Source organism: Loxodonta africana, chromosome 12 (assembly GCF_030014295.1).
Source record: "Loxodonta africana isolate mLoxAfr1 chromosome 12, mLoxAfr1.hap2, whole genome shotgun sequence".
Classification (NCBI taxonomy): Eukaryota; Metazoa; Chordata; class Mammalia; order Proboscidea; family Elephantidae; genus Loxodonta; species Loxodonta africana.
Window position 1 is genome coordinate 77,633,488 of NC_087353.1, and position 20,249 is coordinate 77,653,736.

General features: G+C 39.7%; 1 protein-coding gene across 1 annotated transcript in view; it reads left to right on the top strand.

Moving 5' to 3' along the window:
- LOC100671125 (phospholipid-transporting ATPase ABCA3-like) overlaps nucleotides 1–20,249 on the top strand; it is a 230,993-nt gene that overhangs the window by 97,506 nt on the left and 113,238 nt on the right. Inside the window, exons 11-13 of the mRNA XM_010598551.2 lie at nucleotides 2,643–2,816; nucleotides 3,562–3,740; nucleotides 4,483–4,617. Coding sequence (XP_010596853.2) covers nucleotides 2,643–2,816; nucleotides 3,562–3,740; nucleotides 4,483–4,617 — 488 coding nt within the window. The remainder of the gene's footprint in view (nucleotides 1–2,642; nucleotides 2,817–3,561; nucleotides 3,741–4,482; nucleotides 4,618–20,249) is intronic.

Genomic DNA, 20,249 nt, shown 5'->3' on the forward strand with positions numbered 1-20,249 from the left:
CTTAGTGAGTTCTCAAATTTATTGGTAAAATATGGCTAGTTTAATAATGGTTTTCTTATGTTTTTAATACCTGTACCATCTATAGTGATATATCTCCTTTTTCCTTATATTGGCTATTTATTCTCTCTTTTAACTGGTTCATTCATTTTATTAGTCTTTTCAGAGAATCACTTTTTTTTCCTTCAGAAATTTATTTTTATTAATTCCTTCCATAAACTTTGTGTTTATTTGCTTTTTTCCTCTAACTTCTGGTAGTAAACAATTGACTTATTTATTTCCAGGGTTTCTTTTAATAAATTAATTTAAGGCTAGACATTTCTCTCATAGTAATGCTTTGGCACCATGCCAGAAGTGCCAATAAGTAAGATTTTGCAGTTTTTCCATGAAAGTATTTTGGAATTTTTCTTATGATTTCTTCTTTAACTTCAGAGTTATTTAAAAGTATGTATCTTAATTTCTCAGCGTATTGAGTTTTCCTAGATGTTTTTTGGTTTCCAGCTTAATTCTTTTGAAATTTGTTGGGACTTACTTTGTCGCTTAGTTCATGCCCAATTTTTTAAAAATAAACATTCCACGTATGCTTGAAATAAATGCATAGTATCACTTTGCTTAGTGTAGTTGTCTATGTATGTCCATTAGGTCACGTTTGTTAATCGAATTGTTTGCTTTTTTACATTCTTTATGATTTTTTTCTCCTTGTTCTATCAGTTACTAAGAGAGATACATTTAAATTCCTGCTATAATTATAGATTTGTGCATTTCTCCTTAAAGTTCTGAGAATTTTTGCCTTATATATTTTGGTGCCGTATTACTAAATGTATTTGATATATTGCCTTGGTTACACTTAACTCCCAATTGACTCTGTATGTTTATGATTTAGATTTCAAAAACAAACAAAAAAAATCACAACCATGCCCACTATAAGTCCCTAGTTCATTCTCTCTCTCACTCACCTAGATACTGTCTCACACCTGTACTTTCTCCTCAGTCCCCCAAACACTGTCCTCTATCCTCACTCTCTGCTTGTTTCCTACTTTAATGAGCAAAATGGAAATATCAGAAGAGACCTTCCAAACTCCTTCAGCATCTACCTATCTCTCTGCCTAGTAGAGTTTATACTCACATACTCTTTAATTTTATTCTCATATCTAAAGCCAAACTATTTATACATTGGATTCCATCTTCACTCACTATTCAAAAACATACTTTCTGCAGTTTTCTGTCTTCCACAGAATCCTTCTCTCTCTCTCTCTGCTGGATCACTTATACTGCCATACAAATATGCTATTATTTCTCCCAACTTAAGTAACATTTTATTAACCCCAATTCTCCTTTTAGCTCCTGCCCAGTTTCCTTGCGCTCTTTTGTCACACAGTTTCCTAAAAGAACTATCTATATTTGTTGTCACCAGTTTGCCTCCTCTCTTTCTCTTTAAAATTTTAATCATGAAAAATAAGACACTTTGATTAGTGCATAAAACATAAATGTTCTAGTTGGTGTATGAGGTGTGTGAAGTGAGGTAAAGAAGGAAAGCAAGACACATTCCTAATAATGAAATAGTATCTGTTGTACTTAATATCCAGCTTTAATTGGGATGCTGCATTTTAACTCCTGATGAGGTTAGTGGGTCTCTTGGCAAGAATTTTCTTTCAGTGTTTTATCAGAGTCATGTTTTTGGAATTCTTAATACTCTAAACCACATCCTTTTCTTTGACATCAACTTTTTCTATTTATTCAGGTGTTCCCCTCCCATCCCCAGTATCATAAAAAAAAAAAAAATACAATCTAGGTATTTTCTGATTATGCCAGTTGTAATATCTTAAACCAAATTTTTTTTAAATAATATTTTACTGTGTTTTCAATGAAAGTTTACACAGCAAATTAGGTCACCATTTAACAGTATCTACAGAAATTGTTCAGTGACAGTGGTTACATTTTTCACAGTGTTTCAACATACTCAGTTCATTTCTGGTTGTTCTGTTTCCAGTAATCTAGTTTCCTCTGCCCCCTTACCATCTCATCTTTGCTTTAGAGTAATTGTTGACCCTTTGGTCTCACATAGATAATTTTTTAAAGGAGCACAGTACTCACAGGTGATATTCTTTATTTTTTTGAGCCAGTCTGTCATTTACTTAAAGGATGACCTCAGGGGATAGTTTCAGTTCATGATGTAAAGAGTATCTCAGGGTGATAGTCTCAGGGAGTCCTCCAATCTCAACCAGTCCAGTAATTCTGGACTTTTTAAGAATTTGTGTTCTGTTCCCATTATTCTCTGATTCGATCGAGTTCCATGTATTGCAGCTCTGTTCAGAATGGTTGGTAGTGGTAGCGACCACCATCTACCTCTTCTGGTCTCAGGGTAGATAAGGCTGTGGTTTGTGTAGACTAGATGGATAAATTTCAGAAAAGTTAGTTCCTCGCATTTTTCATTTCAGCCTTTAATTCAGTTTAAAAAATATTTGAGTACTTACTATGTGCCAGACATTTTATTATGTGCTGGGGGAAGCAGTGGTGAACAAAATAGACATGCTCATATTCTCCTAAGTTTATTTTAGTGTGCTCTTAAAATTAAAAATTGTATTTGTATTTTAGGGTTTTGAAGGTTGTTTGAATTGACTTTGTAATTTCCTCCTTATATGCAGCTAATTATGCTGTTTCTTTCGGAGGATTCCTATATTATGCCACCTACTTTCCATATAACATCGTCTCTCAAAATTATGCAAAAATTACACTCTTCCAGAAGCTGACTTCTTGTCTCAGCTCAAATATCGCAATGGCACTGGGAACTCAATTCCTAGTGAAGGCAGAAATGGATAGTAAGTATTATTTTGCCTTGCTCTAAAATAAGATATATATTTTCTAACTCATAGAATATTCACATTTTAATATTGATTATTGCTAAACTGCCCTCCAGAAAAATTAGACCACTTTATGCTACCGTTTATAGTGTGGGTATTCCCACATTCCTTCCAAAAAATTTACCACAAGTCTGTTGAGGCCTCTTCCTACTCCTTTTCCAGAATTGCCGCCCTCTGTCTAGTGGTAGGGAAAGAAGCAACATGGGTCTGCTTTTAATAATTTCTTTCTTCCTTTTCCCATGTGTGCATTATCTACAAATGATTCTCCTAGTCTTTCGTTCTGTATTCAGCATCCATCTCTACTTTTCAATGATTATAAATATTTTTCCAAAATTATATATTTTAGTGAACATTCAGCTAGCATGAGGTGGGGTGGAGAGGAAAGGGCCATGTCTTAATCCATAGGTCTGCTTATTATTCTTAAAGCTTATTTTCCTGACCTTTTGGTATGAAGTTTTTTCGGTCATTACCAATTATTTTTTTGTTTGTGGTTTAGAAGAGAGTGCCTTTCGTGAGTACATACTTAATTGTCCTCTTGGACAGCCTACATTCTAAGGGTATAAGAAAGTAGTTGTTCACAGTTGGTATCTCTAAAGAGTAAAAATACATTTTATTTTCTTTACTGTTTAATTATGATGAAGACGAATAACTCTGTTTTAGTCTCAGTTGGAACCTATATTAAATGTCTCCTGTTGTGTTTTAGATATTGGAATTAAATGGAGTAACATTTTGTCATCAACACAAACAGATAACTTTGTCTTTGCCTATATACTGGGAATGCTTTTATTCGATGCTTTCTTGTATGGCCTTGTGGCCTGGTATATAGAAGCTGTCTTTCCGGGAGAGTATGGTATGCCCAAGCCATGGAACTTTTTCTTGCTGGTGAGTTACAATGCTTCTGTTATGAAGAGAGATCACAGTCCTTCAGAACCTGTTTTGTAATAGCTGTGAAAGCTATCATGGATTAATTTTGTACTGTCTATAATTTAATAATTTTATCAGTAGATCAGGTGAAAGAATAATTCTCATCTACACTCCAGCCATACTCATTCACTAGCCTTTTCATAATACATTGTAAGCCCTCCAATATATATAAATATAAATAATCTGTCAGTCATGGCCTGCAACCACAAACTTTACAAATTGTGTCTTTTCCAGCCAAGTGTTTCATGAAAGATTGAACTCAGGGCATAAAGAAATGAATATATGGTAGGTCTTTGAATGCCAGTTAAGAGAGGTTCAGCTATGTTCCATCTGGGCACTGACCACCTGCTTTGTTTCCTTAGTTAGCCTAGATAGCTTAGAGTTAGAATCATAGATAATGGCGGGCATCTACATATTGTCCTCCATTCTCAATCTTTTCCCTTAATGCCATTGGCTTATATATGGCTCAGAGAAGTGATACAATTACTTTTCATTGTGACCTCATTTTGTAGTTATAATTTTAATAGAGTACTCTGTTTTTATGCCCTGGGTATTCAAATTATAGGCAATTGTCTCCAAAATTTAATCCCAAGAAATTTCTTGCAATTCATTGTAATACAAAGCAAAACAGGAGAAAGTATTTTTAAATGCTTCATTTTTCAATGTCATCATGGTGATTACATTTTTATTCCCTTCTTAGCACTCTTACTGGTTTGGGGAATCAACGGAGAAGAACAAAGATAGAACCCAATTTTATGAGACAATTCAGAGCAAGTACTTTGAGGCCGAGCCTACTGACTTGGTGGCAGGTATCCAGATCAAACATTTGCGCAAGGTATTATTTCACGGGTCTCATTTTCTTGATGGAACTGAAGTTTAGTTTACAGTTCAAGATAAATAATCAGATACTAATAAAAGGAAACCCTGGTGGCGTAATGGTTAAGAGCTACAGCTGCTAACCAAAAGGTTGGCACTTCAAATCCACCAGGTGCTCCTTGGAAACCCTGTGGGGCAGTTCTGTTCCATCCTATAGGGTCGCTATTAGTTGGAATCAACTTTATGGCAATGGTTTTTTTTTGGGGGGGGGTTTAATAAAAGGTTATAGTCATCATGTTTCCTTTGAGAAAGATCCAAATGAAAATTATGCCATATATAATAAAAAGCTACATCTTCCCTCTCTGCTTCTTCCAGAATAGAATCAGGTTTCCATAAACTATGGAAGTATCTATGAATGTTCTTGTATCAATGAATGTTCTTATTTTCAAAAGTAGAGCCAAAGTGGAGCCTGATGATTAGACTATGTGAATATTAATTTTTGTTCACAACTGTTTTGTATTCATCTATTTGTAATCCCCCCTGACCTGGTGTTTGGCAAGGAGGGACTGTTTGATCTCTCATTTATCTGGATCAACTCCAGGCATGTAATACTCAGGTAACCTGTATATACACTGGCACTCTCTTCCCTGTTAGCTGTCTAGTTAAGGTTGATTTGCATTTTTACTTCCACAGCTTGTGGAAACTCGAAGTCCTCTTGAAAATTCTGCTAATTTGGGGGGAGGGGGGATGTTGATGTTCTTGGTGTTATCTCTGCCTCCAATATGCCATATGCTGTCTCTATTTTAGTTACATCAACTCAGATGTAAAATTCAGTATTTTCCCTGGTTCCCTCAGGAAATCCATTCACATCAAACATTTTTGTGGATATAGTAACCTATAATATAAATTGGGGCTGGATGGGGTTAACTCAAGAAATACATAGACTGTGGTCATTTCCCCAGCTCTACATACCCTTGTCTCCTCCCATTTTTTCTTTATGCTTTTCCTCCCAGATTGCTTCCTGTAATGTGCAGAGCACTCATCTCTCCTCACACTCCCCCATACTTGCACACCCAGCCTTATGAGAGTGCTCAGAAGAACAAAGGACTTTTGTCATTCATATGTTCATTGGTTTCTTCATTCATTCATTTATTCTTGGCATTGGGAATATAGTAGTGAAAAAGACAGATAAAATCCCTGCCCTCAAGAAATTTAGACTCCAGTGTGAATAAAAGTTAGTTAGCATTTAAACAAATCAACAAACAAAATAATTATGTTGTTGTTAGGTGCCCTGGAGTCTATTTTCATAGAACTGCCCCATAGGGTTTTCTTGGCTGTAATCTTTACAGCAGCAGATCACCAGGTCTTTCTCCCACAGAGCTGCTGGGCAGGTTGGAACCGCCAACCTTTGGGCTAGCAGCTGAATGCTTAACCATTGTGCCACCTCTAGTACACAGTAAATGCCATTTAGAAAATAAATAGGGTGATGCGATAGTAACTAAGGGGTAGTATTGTTGTTATTGTGATATGCCATAGAGTTGATTTTCAACTCATAGCAATGGCATGTGTCAGAGTAGAACTGCCCCACAGGGTTTTCTTGGGTGTAGTCTTTATAGAAGCAGATCACCAGTTCTTTCTCCCATGGAGCTGCTGGGTGGGTTCGAACCACCAACTTTTTGGTTAGTAGCTAAGTGTTCAACTGTTGAACCACGAGGACTCTTTTAATAGATAGGATAGGGAGGAGAATTAATCTACCTAATTTTAGGTAGATTATCCAAGGAGAGCCTCTCTGAAAATGTGGCCTTTGTGGATACTGGTCACCCTCTCTGATAATACTGCAGGTCAACAGAGCCACTGCACCCAAAATCAGGCCCCTTTGCCTGGGACAGCTTGGATCCAGTGACTGGTCTAGGTGGAAATATTAAGGTCCAGCCCTTTCCCCCAGTTCAGTTCAACTATAAATAGTCATTCTAGCTTCACAACTCCCTGTGGGGTTGACTTTGTTGTTATCCCATTGTAGCCTAAACTATTTTCTCTCCGAAGTCTGCATCCTTCACTTTCTCACACAGTGTTGATCCCAAAAGTACTACTGCATAATTGCCATCTTATGTAAACTTTCTGAATGCTAATTTCTATCTTAGAGTCCACTTCCCAGGGAACCTAATTAGTGAATGTTCGTATCAGCAGTGGACCGAGAAAGCAGATGATAAGATGTGAGGTAGGCTCTGGTACAAGTTAGCAGTGCGGTATTCATATGAAGTTCATAGGTGGTGAATTGAGATGGCATACCAGGGGAAAGAAATGCACTAGTTGGTGCCATGTATCAAGCTGTTGAAAAATATGGGGGAAGTAGAAATAATAAGGACCGTGGAATTGGATGTTTGTTATTGGGGGAAATTGATACACTGGAGACAGACAAAAAAGACTATGTATGATTAACCAACAGAAGCTAAGTAATGAAATTCAGAGGACTTCCTAGGAAGCATACAAAGAAATTTTCATCTCCAGCAGTCAAAGAGCAGAAAAAGCTAAAAACTGATCCCCAGACTTAATCATAAAAGTAGGAGAGCTTCAGAGAAGGTTAAATTCCCAGTGTAGGCAGGTTTGATTGAAACCCTGAGACAATGGCTGGAAAATCTAATCAAAATCTTCAGTCCCATCTTTCCTTGAATCCTCAGCCTGTAGCAATGACCCACTCCTCTCTATTAAGGACTAGCATTTCTTTATACCTTCCTTGAAGATTGTGCAGTGGCCTTTGCCCTTTCTCTCACAAAAACTAACCCATAACTCCCTCTCAGGATTTGTCCCCATCTCCCCTTCTGGAGACTAGGAAATATCTTGGGTTATGCCACAGACTATAGTAGTCAGCCTTCAAGATATCCTCCAATGATCTATACCTCCTGATTTTCATGCCTTTGAATAGGGCTGACGTGTTTGACCAACTGAAAACTGCACAAGTGGCATGAGTCCTTTTTGAGGTCGTCACGAAAGGCATTGTGGCTTCCTCTTTGGTCTCTTGAATTACTTACTGTGGGGGAAGTCAACTGCTTGGGGACACTCAAGAAGCTACCTGAATGACTGCAGAGAGGCCCACATGGTATGAATCCTCCCTGTAGCAGCGAGCATCAACTTTACAGCCATATGTGTGAATCACTTTGGAAGCAGATCCTCCAATTCCAACCAAGCTTTCAGATGACTGTAGCCCCAGCCAACATTTTGAGTGGAAACCTATGACAAACCCGAATCATAGCTGCCTAATTGACCATTCCTGAGGCCAGCTAGAAACTATGAAAAAAAGAAATGTTTATAGTTGCTTTAAGCCACTAAGTTTTGGTAATCTATTACTCAGAAATACTTAACTAAAATAGATGTTAGTACCTGGAAGTGGGATGCTGCCTCAAGAAAAACCTAAAAGTGTGGGAGTAGCCTCGGTACTGGGCAGTGGGTAGAAGTAGGGTAGAAGTAACATTCCCTGAGGAGAATGTTAGTAAAAGCCTAAGGGGCCTGTAATAGATTGTTAGCAGAAGGCTGATGTCTTGGAGGTGGCTGCCATTGAGAGGATAAAGGAAAGTGAGCAAATTGTTATTGAAAACTGCAGGAAAGAAGATCCTTGATATGTAATGGCAGGAAGTTTATCACACTGTCACTTGCGGTAATGTGGAAAATAGAAAAACTACCTAAGTGACCTAAATGATTGTACTAAGGAGATTCCCAGGCAGATTGTTGAAGGAACATCCTGGCTTGTGCTTGTTGCCTTGTAGTAAACTCTAATATAGGTGAGAGAAGAAAGATAAGCTAAAGAAAGAACTATGAAATATGAAGAATCCAGATATTGGTTTTGAGAATTCCCATCCTCTTCAGATGGCAGATGCTGTTAAAATTAAGAAATGTCTTCCAAACAAAGATCAATCTAGGACACTGTCAGAAAAACATGCTCTAAAATTGAAGCTAAGCTGGTGACTGTAAAACCTTTTGTTTAAAGACCTCATAAAGATTTTTGTTGGTGTATCAGAGAACTATTCAGTAGCACAATAGAGATTATAACAAGCTAAAGGCATTATTCCTCAGAAGCCTGAACAGAAACCCAAGATAGAGAAGGGATTATCTCAGATATACTGGTGGGTATGGCTTTTGTGGCTAGAGTGAACTAAATGTTTTAAAAAGAGTTTACTAGAAGAAATGCCACCAGCAAGTACCTAAAAGACAGAGATAGTACAAAATGAAAAGAGGCCTTTGACTCACGAAACTTAGGCAGAAATAGGTTGAAAACCTGAGCTGCAAACATGGGCTGCTTTTCATGGCAAAGGAAGGAATGACTCAGACGCCAGAACCAAAAGCCCAGACGATAGAACCAAGAACAATGGAGAATTATTCTCTGGTCTTGTGTCCTAATCAAAGAATTGTCAACACATGCCCTGCTGGATTTCAGAAATTCTGTGGACCAGTGACTCCTCCTGTGTGCTTCATGTTTTTCCCTTTTTTGAATGGGAATGTGTATATTGGTTAACCTGTATTTATCCCACCATTTTATGTTAGTTTGTGTGTACGAAGGGGGATGGAGGAGAGCAGACTTCTTGTCCCTTTAGTTCACAGTTATTCTGATCAAGAGGAATTGTACTTGAGGGAGTGTATTAAGAAACTATACCAAAGGAGCCTCATCCACACCTGGACTTTGAGCTGATGCTGTAAATGGTTGAGGCTTTTATGGCACTTGGGAGCAGGTGAAAACATTTTGCAAGTGGCAGAAATAAGCATCACTGGAGTCAGAGAGGTCCATAGTAGCCTGTCTTCATGATGGCCACCATGGACTCTCCTTTCTTGTGACATCCATATGTAGTCCCTTCCAACATTCAATACAGCTGACCTCTGTGGCCCATGGAAACTGTAGAAGTGAGGGTACTTTCAAGACTAGGTAACAAAAGGCAATGTGGCTTTTGCCATGGTCTCTTGAATTGCTTGTGATGGGGGAAACCAGCAACCATATCACTCAAGTTTCCCTGTAGAGGTGCTCATGTGGGCAACAACTGAGGCTTCGAAAAAAAAAAAAAAAAAACCAGTACCAACTCGCCAGCCATGTGAGTGAACCTCCTTGGAAGAAGTTGCCCTAGTCTCAGTCAAGCCTTCAGATGATTGTGGTCAAGGTCAACATCTTGAATGCAGCCTCATGAAAGACCCTGAACTACTTCCACCTAACTAAATTACTGTTATACAGGTAGGTCTAGAGGACATTTGCCAAAGCAATAAGAAATATGCTAGTGAGAGGAAACCCAGCATCACTGAGAACTGCTGACAGTAAGAGATACCATTACAAAACCAGACTCGTTGATAACAACAGAGATGGTAGAATTCCAAAATAATAGAGGCAAGATGGCGACAAGGGCAGGAAAAATTATTCTAATAAATGGCAAGTTTGGAATGGCAGTCAGGGAGTTCCCAATCTACAAACGATGGTTAATGAAACACAGTTCCCTTGAGGCAAGATAGATGACCAGCCAACGAGGGTATTGTTCAAACCATACAACCAGAAGAAAGGAAGGATGGACTGTCAGGAGGCTGAGGACAGGTGCCCACTACAAATTCATGGTCTCTTCCATAGTTTGCAATTCTCAGAGCCTACATGCATTGTGTGAAGGAGAAGCTGGGTTCCCAGAAGCAAGCACCCTGCGAAATCACAGCAAATGTACACAATAATTACCTTAGTCTTTCTGCAAATGGGCAGATAGCCATTTACTTGGGTAACCATACCCAGAGACCCAAAGCATCACCGTTGGTTCTCTTGTTAGAGTGGAGGTATATGCAGACAAAGTAATAAATGGAGTCATGGTCCTCTTCTGGCTTAGAGTGGGCACACTGGGTCCATGGACTCAACTGGTAAACATTTCTACAATTGCCAAATACGTAATTGAAACAGACATAGTTGGTAGTTGGTATAACCCCATATTAGCAACTTCGTCTCTGGAGCAAGAACTGTTGTGTTAGGAAAAACCAAGTAGAATTCTATGAAGCTAAGATGATAAACCAAAAAAAACCACATTCTGGAGGAAGTGGTAAAGATTAAGGCCACCTTTAAAGACTTCAAGAATGTAGGGAAAGAGGCCCCAGATAAGTAAAGGATTACCAAAAAAAAGAACAAGGTGGGAGCTCACACTACCTGATTTTGGAACATATTATACCGCCTCAGTAGTCAAAACAACCCAGTACTGGTACAACAACAGACACATAGACCAATGGAACAGAATTGAGAATCCAGACATGAATCCATCCACATACGAGCAGCTTATATTTGACAAAGGCCCAAAGTCAGTTAAATGGGGAAAAGACAGTATCTTTAACAAATGGTGCTGGCATAGCTGGATATCCATCTGCAAAAAAATGAAACAAGACCCATACCTCACACCATGCACAAAAACGAACTCAAAATGGATCAAAGACCTAAATATAAAATCTAAAATGATAAAGATCATGGAAGATAAAATAGGGACAACACTGGGAGCCCTAATGCATGGCATAGGCAGTATACAAAACATTGCCAAGAATGCACAAACACCAGAAGAGAAGCCTGATAACTAGGAGCTCCTTGAAATCAAACACCTATGCTCATTCAAAGACTTCACCAAAAGAGTAAAAAGATTACCTACAGACTGGGAAAAAGTTTTTATGACGTTTCCGATTAGCATCTGATCTCTAAAATCTACATGATACTTCAAAAACTCAACAACAAAAAGACAAATAACCCAATTAAAAAACGGGCAAAGCATATGAACAGGCACTTCACCAAAGAAGACATCCAGGCAGCTAACAGATACATGAGGAAATGCTCTTGATCATCAGCCATTAGAGAAATGGAAATCAAAACTATAATAAGATACCATCTCATTCCCACAAGTCTGGCATTAATCCAAAAAATACAAAATTAAATGTTGGAGAGGTTGTGGAGAGACAGGAACACTTATACACTGCTGGTGGGAATGTAAAATGGTACAACCACTTTAGAAATCAATTTGGCACTTCCTTAAAAAAGTATAAATAGAACTACCATATGATCCAGCAACCCCACTCCTTGGAATATATCCTAGAGAAATAAGAGCCTTCACAAGAACAGATATATGCCCACCCATGTTCATTGTAGCACTGTTTACAATAGCAAAAAGATGGGAGCAACCAAGGTGCCCATCAGCAGATGAATGGATAAATAAATTATGGTGTATTCACACAATAGAATACTATGAATTGACAGAGAACAAGGATGAATCCATGAAACATTTCATAACATGGAGGAATCTGGAAGGCAATATGCTGAGTGAAATTAGTCAGTTGCAAAAGGACAAATATTGTGTGAGACCTCTATTATAAGAACTCAAGAAAATAGTTTAAACAGAGAAGAAAATACTCTTTGGTGGTTAGGAGAGTAGGGAAGGAGGGAGGGAAGGAGTATTCACTAATTAGGTAGTAGACAAAAACTCTTTTAGGTGAAGGGAAAGACAACACACAATACAGGAGAGGTCAGCAAAACTGGACTAAACCAAAAGCAAAGAATTTTCCTGAATACAACTGAACTCTTCGAAGTCCAGAGTAGCAGGGACCATGGTTTCAGGGGATATCTCAGTCAACTGGCATAATAAAAATCTATTAAGAAAACATTCTGCATCCCATTTTGGCGACTGGCATCTGGGGTCTTAAATGCTAGCAAGCGGCCATCTAAGATGCTTTAATTGGTCTCAGAACACCTGGAGCAAAGGAGAATGAAGAACACCAAAGACACAAGGTAATTATGAACCCAAGAGACAGAAAGGGCCACATAAATCAGAGACTCCATCAGCCTGAGACCAAAAGAATTAGATGGTTCCTGGCTACAACTGATGACTGCCCTGACAGGGAACACAATAGAGAATCCCTGATGGAGCAGGAGAGCAGTGAGATGCAGACCTCAAATTCTCGTAAAAAGACCAGACTTAATGGTCTAACTGAAACTGGAGGGACCCCAGAGGTCATGGTCCTCAGACTTTCTGTTGGCCAAAGACTGGGACCATTCCCAAAGCAAACTCTTCAAACAGGGATTGGACTGGACTATGGGGATAGAAAATGATACTGGTGAGGAGTGAGTTTCTTGGCTCAAGTGGACACATGAGACTATGTTGGCATCTCCTGTCTGGAGGGGAGATGAGAAGGCAGAGGGGGAGAGAAGCTGGCTGAATGGACACGGGGAATCCAGGGTGGAGAGAAGGAGTATGCTGTCTCATTATGGGGAGAGCAACTAGGAGTACACAGCAAAGTTTATAGAAATTTTTATATGACAGGCTGACTTGATTTGTAAACATTCATTTAAAGCACGGTAAAAAAAAAATGGAAGAAATAAAGACTTCAAGAATGTATGAGCAGTGGTCCTCCTCATATCCCCATTTAACTCATTATTCTGGTTTTGCAAAAATCCATCCGGATGTCTTCTGGGTGATGACAGTGGTTCTACAACAAACTGAAGGAAATAATAGCTCCAATTGTAGCTGTTGTTTCAGATGTGGTATCTTTTCCTAGAGGAGATTAACATAGCCCAAGGACATGATATAGAATCACTGACTTAGCAAATTAATTTTTTCCATTCCTATCAGAAATGGACAACAGTATACATTTATTTATTTGCCCAGGGCTGTAAAAAACTCCCTGGATTTCTATCCTAATATAATCTGAAGGTACCTGGACTGACCATCCTGCAGAACATTACTCTGGCCCAGTATATTGATGATATCATGTGAATTGGATCAGATAAACAAGAAAATGGCAAGTGTGTTGAACGTTTTTGTAAGACATATGCTTTCCAAGGAGGGGGTAGATAAAGTCTATAAAGATTTAGTGGCTCACTACATCAGAAAATTTTTTAGAGATTCAGTGGTCTAGGACATGCCAGTATATCCTTTCCAAAGTAAAGGACAAATTATTGTATTTTTTACCTTCCAGCATGAGAAAGGAAGAATAATGCCTGATAGACTTCTTTGGGTTTTGAAGGCAGCATATTCTACAACCAGGGGTATTGCCTTGGCCCCTATACTAAGTGACACAAAATGCCGCAACTCTGAGTGGAGTCTGGAGCCAGAAAGGGTTTTGCAACAAGTCTTGGTTGCAATACAAACAGTTCTGCTAACAGGACATTACAACCCAGCCAACTCTATGGTATTAAATGTGTCATGCTGGGACAGTTAATTTTATGGCAAGCTTTAATGGGAAAATCACCATGCAGACCTCTAGGGTTCTAGATTAAGGCCGTGCCATCTGCAACTGCAGCAAGGAATTATATCTTTAGAAAGCAGTCCTGGAATTCTGCTGGACTCTGGTAGAAATGAAGCAACTGACCATGAGACACTAAGTGACCATGTGTCCAGAACTTTCCATCATGAGCTGAGTTCCATCAAATCCTACAAATCAATAAAGACAGGCAAGGCCAGCAGCAATCCATCATAAGATGAAAGTGGGGCAGCAGAGGTTGAACATGATCGGAATCAAAGGATATAAACAAGCTGCAAGAGCAGGGACTCCACATCCCCGTGTCATCCACCACTACTGCATCAGTGATTCTCCCTCAGCTCACATTTATGGCCATATTGGAGCGTTCATTTGACCAACTCACAGAGGAGAAACATGCCTCAGTTTGGTTCACAGATTGTGCAGCTTGTACATGATGAAAGCCAAAAACTGATCAACAACTGCCCCATAGCCCCATAGCTGCCTTGAAGACAGCTCCGAGGGGAAGTGCTCCCAAAGGCATTAATTACTTCAGACCATGCATCTGGTCATCCACTTTGTGCAGGAGAAGTGGCCCCATACCACTGAACGTATCAGCAATAGCGAATACTCTTCTGGTCAATTAGTAAGGGGCCTAGAAAGAGAAAGATTGGAAGATTGGGGATAAGGAGTTACAGGGTACAGGCATGTGGAGGGACCTATAGGAATAAGAATAAAATGTGAAGATCTTTGTAAAGCACGTTAATTATCCATCAGAGACTGTACACCACAGAAAAAGAGGTAAATAATTAACTAGACAGAATGACTCAGCCTGTAATCCATGATCATGGTAGTGGCACGGGAATGGATAACTATGGTGGCAGAGATGCAGGATAGACTTAACAGCACAGTCAAGGCTGATGCAGCTACCACTACTGCTGAATGTCCAGCATGTCAGCAACAGAAGATAATGCTGAACACCATTCCTCAAGGAGACCAGGCAGCCACTTGGTGTCTAGCTGAGTTCATTGGACCTCTTCAATTCATCTTGATAGGGCTTCAATTCATTTAGATAGCAATCAAAGCTTATTCCAGGTGGTCTTTGCCTTTCCTGCCTGCAGGGCCTCAGTCAACACCTTATATGTATATTTGATCCATCAGTATAGGATCCCACACAGTGTTGCATCAGAGAAGGGAACGCACTTTGCAAAAAAAGTGTTACAGCAGTGAGCTCACAACCATGGGATGCACTGGTCTATCACATATATCCAGAAGCTGTAAACCCAAAGGAGTGATGAGTTGGCCTGCTGAAGACATGTCTTGTTATTGTTATTGTTAGGTGCCGTCGAATCGGTTCTAACTCATAGCAACCCTATGCACAACAGAACGAAACACTGCCCGGTCCTGCGCCATCCTTACAATCATTGTTATGCTTGAGCTCATTGTTGCAGCCACTGTATCAATCCACCTCGTTGAGGGTCTTCCTCTTTTCCGCTGACCCTGTACTCTGCCAAGCATGATGTCCTTCTCCTGGGACTCATCCCTCCTGACAACATGTCCAAAGTATGTAAGACGCAGTCTTGCCATCTTTGCCTCTAAGGAGCATTCTGGCCGCACTTCCTCCAAGACAGATTTGTTCATTCTTTTGGTAGTCCGTGGTATATTTAATATTCTTCCCCAACACCACAATTGAAAGGCATCAACTCTTCTTTGGTCTTCCTTGTTCATTGTCCAGCTTTCACATGCATATGATGTGATTGGAAATACCATGGCTTGGGTCAGGCGCACCTTAGACTTCAGGGTGACATCTTTGCTCTTCAACACTTTGAAGAGGTCCTTTGCAGCAGATTTGCCCAATGCAGTGCGTCTTTTGATTTCTTGACTGCTGCTTCCATGGGTGTTGACTATGGATCCAAGTAAAATGAAATCCTTGACAACTTCGGTCTTTTCTCTGTTTATCATGATGTTGTTCATTGGTCCAGTTGTGAGGATTTCTGTTTTCTTTATGTTGAGGTGTAATCCATACTGAAGGCTGTGGTCTTTGATCTTCATTAGTAAGTGCTTCAAGTCCTCTTCACTTTCAGCAAGCAAGGTTGTGTCATCTGCATAACGCAGGTTGTTAATGAGTCTTCCTCCAATTCTGATGCCCCATTCTTCTTCATATAGTCCAGCTTCTAGTATTATTTGTTCAACATACAGATTAAATAGGTATGGTGAAAGAATACAACCCTGAAGCACACCCTTCCTGACTTTAAACCAATCAGTATCCCCTTGTTCTGTCCGAACAACTGCCTCTTGATCTGCACAGTTAAGTGTTCTGGAATTCCCATTTTTCACAGTGTTATCCATAGTTTGTTATGATCCACACAGTTGAATGCCTTTGCATAGTCAATAAAACACAGGTAAACATCCTTCTGGTATTCTTTGCTTTCAGCCAGGATCCATCTGACATCAGCAATGATATCCCTGGTTCCACGTCCTCTTCTGAAACCAGCCTGAATTTCTGGCAGTTCCCTGTGGATATACTAAGACATGTCTTAGGCACTGTCTTTAAGATGATAACTTGTGAGGATGAGGTACCATCCTCCACAATGCAAGACTGTAAATACTAAATCAATGGCTATTATATGGTGCTGTGTGGGGTAAAATTTCAAAACCAAGTGGTGGTCCTATTTACCAGTACTTCCGTAGAGGTTTACAGCCGTGGAAACCCCATGGGGTTGCTATGAATCGGAATCGACTCAATAGCAGTGGGTTTGTTTGTGATTAGAGTCCTGGAGGAGCTACTTCCAGAAGTTACATGGGGCATTTATGCTTCCCGTCATTAAGACTTTGGGCTTTAAGAGATTGTGATACCCAAAGGGAGAATGCTTCACTGGTGGACAAACCAAAATTCCCTTTGAACTGTGAACTAGTTGCTGCCCAAAAACCTTGTACCTCTCATGACCAGCAGGCAAGAAGAGGAATCACCATTCTGGCAACGGTGAATTTACCCTGATCATCAGGAAGTAGATAGGATGACTGTTACATAGTGGGGACAGGAAGGAATATGTTTGGCATCCACATGATTCAGTTGGATGTCTCTTGGTACTCCCTTGTCCAATTTGACAGTAAATAGACAAATACAGAAGTCATGGCCTGAGAAATGCTCAGTATCCTCAGTATGAGGGTCTGGGTCTTCCCCCAGATAAGCCATCTAAACCAACAGAGGTGCTAGCTAAGGATGAGAGGACTCTAATATGGATAGTAAGGGAGGAAGATGGTAGATAACCTTTGCAATGTTGGGATTAGCAGTAGGAAGCAATTCATTCTATCTCCAATTTTCCCACTAGAGTCCTGGAGGAGCCCTGGTGGCGCACGGGTTAAGAGCTTGTCTACTAACCAAAAGGTCAGCAGTTCAAACCCACCAGCAGCTTCTTGGAAATCCTATGGGGCAGTTCTACCATGTCCAATAAGTTGCTGTAAGTCAGAATCAACTTGATGGCAATGGGTATAGTTAGTTGGGTTTTTTTTTTTTTTTTAGAGTCCTGGAAGGTGCCGTGGTGGCACAGTGGTTGAAACAATTGACTGCTAACTGAAAGGTTGGTGGTTCAAAACCACCAGTCTGCTTCCGTAGAGGTTTACAGCCTTGGAAACCCCATGGGGTTGCTATGAATCGGAATCGACTCAATAGCAGTGGGTTTGTTTGTGATTAGAGTCCTGGAGGAGCTACTTCGAGAACTTACATGAAGGAAGAGTATCCAAGCAATGCAAGGGGTGGATTGGATATTATACTACACTGCCCATATAACACCGTCTGGGCTGGAAAACTTACACCCTCAACTACAGAGAAGGGTGTCACTAACACTTCAGTTGACAGCTCTCAGCTATCACTTTGTCAATTGCTTTAACTGAAGAAAGCCACCTCACCCAAGCTCATGATGCTTCTGGGAACAACCTAAATCCAGTGACTGGACAATGTGGTGGTATAAAGGCCCTGTCTCCTCAACTCGGGATAACTCTAAAGGGCCATCTTAGTCTGAGACCTCGTTATTGGGCCATCTGAGGCCTTGGAGTAGCTTCACTACAGCTGATCTTCACCCTCTGCTCAGTGGTCCTTCCATTCCTTCCCTCCACAGGTGCTGATCTTGAGAGCACTCCTAAATAAACTTCCTACATATTAATCTTCTAATGGAGTCTGCTTCCTGGGATCCCCAGTCTGCAGTAGGGACCTCAGAGCTGAGACCAGAATGATGAAAATGAGCCAAACATTTGAAAAGCTAGAGACAGAACACTCAGTCAGAAAAACAAATTCAAAGCTCTGAGGTGGGAAGGAGTTTTATATGCTGAGGAACAGAAAGGATACAAAAAATGGAGTGAAGGAGGCCAAAAAGAAAAAGTGATATGAAATAAGTTTGGAGATGTAAGCAAATCCAAATCATGCAAGGCATTGTAGGCAATGGTAAAGTCTGGAATTCAGTTTTTAAATATTGGGTACTTGTTATAGACCTTTAAGGAAAAGAGGAACAGGATCTATTTTTTGAAAAGACCACTCTGGCTTCTGTAAGGAGAATGAGTGGAAAAAAGGAAGGCAAGTTAGAGGCTTTTATAGTAGTCTAGGTAAGAAATGATGTCAGTGTGGACTAAGCTGGCAACAGGACAGAAGTATAGAGATTCAAAATATATTTTGGTGTAAGAACTGAAAAGACTTGCTGATAAGTTGGATGTGTGACTGGGGGAAAAGGAGGAAACTAATGTTGCTGTTGGTTTTAAGACTTGAATAACCAGGTAGTGAATGGCAGCATTTATGGATATTGGGAATACTGTGGGAGGATTCTGATTTCTTGAATTTTTTTGTAGTATTCCTTAGAGTTTCAAACTCTGCTTAGATTTTTCATCATTCTTACATGCTGTTCAATTTTCCCAATAACTCTCTTAGCATGTTAATCGTAGCTATTTTAAATTTACAGTCTTACAATTCTGACATTTCTCCCATATCTGAATCTGATTCTGATATTTGCCCTGTCTCTTCAGACTGTGATTTTTGCTTTTAGCCTGCCTTGTAATTTTTTGTTGAAGTCCAGATATAATGTATTAGGTTAAAGGAATGGAATTTTTTTCAGTTGTAAAGCTTTGTTGATGTTAATGTGGTGATAAGGTGTGGAAAAAGGGGAAGCATTCTGTAGTCCAATGATTAGGTCTCAGTCTTTTAGTGAGCCTGTACCCCTAAGTTAGGACTTTCACAGGTGCCTTTCAGCTTTTTTTTTTTTTTTCACCCATAGGTGAAACAGGAGGGATAGACGGGCCTGGAGTTGGGTATTTCCTTTTCCCCATGTCCAATTTTAAAGGTGGCTATTATTGGGTATTTCCTTCCCATACTTTGAAGACTGAAAGGGTACTGATGTTGGGCTGTTCTTCTCCCACATGAGGAAAGCTAGATGGGTATGAAGCTTGGTGATTCCCCTCCTCTAAGTAAGTTAGGTAACAAAACCCACATTGGCCAGGCTCTGGTAAAGATGTTTCCTTTCAGGGCAGGCTGTTGCCAAAGAGAACAGAGCACTATTTCAAAATAGTTTATTTTCCTCTTCTTCTGCTAGAAGGAATTTTCTCTGAGATTCTAAGTGAAAATTTTGGGCTCCTGGAAGTGAAACTAATAAAAGTGTGGGGCCCCCCAAAGCTGGTCTCTAGGCATTTTTATCTCTCAAGCTAGTTCACACCCAGTCTCCAATAATTAGTCAACTGCCTTTAAGTATTCTTGCCTGACACTGAGCAATCTCTGCTCCCATTAAACAGTGATGACAGCAGCAATCTCAGTATTTGTCTCTCTCTTCTGCTTTCAGGACAGTGATTTCCTCTGTGACCTCAATTCTCTGATGAATCTAAGAATAGTTGTTGATTTTCAAATATTGAGCTTTTTTCTTGTTGTGAGAACAGGAGGGATGACTTCCAAGGTCCTTACATGCTGGAAATTCCAATTGGTTGGTTTTTAATAGAAGTTTTGAAAAATTAAGAGCTCTATTTTGGACATAGGAAGTTTAGACATTCATGCAAGTAGAGATTTCATATGAGCTGTTAACGTGAGTCTGGTGGCTAGGTTTAGGGAAGACATAGGATGAGGACCCTTAGGGATAAAATATATATATAAACCATTTGGTGTAAAAAAAAAAAAAAAGGATTTTATCTACCATTACACAGGATGTCTGCCTTTTATTCACCACCAGTGGGTTGTGCTGGAAGTAATATATGCTTTAAGTATGAATGACATGGGTTTGAATCCTAACTCTTCCATATAAGTATTGTGTTTCTTAAACTGTTTTAACCTCATTTTTTTATTTAAAACTCAGTTAAAATCATCTTACCAATTTGTACAGTATCCAGTTTCTGCTCCAGGTATGCAAATGTTTATGTACAATCTCTCCTTTAGGCATTTATTTTTCCTTAAAGTTCAGGATACTCGAT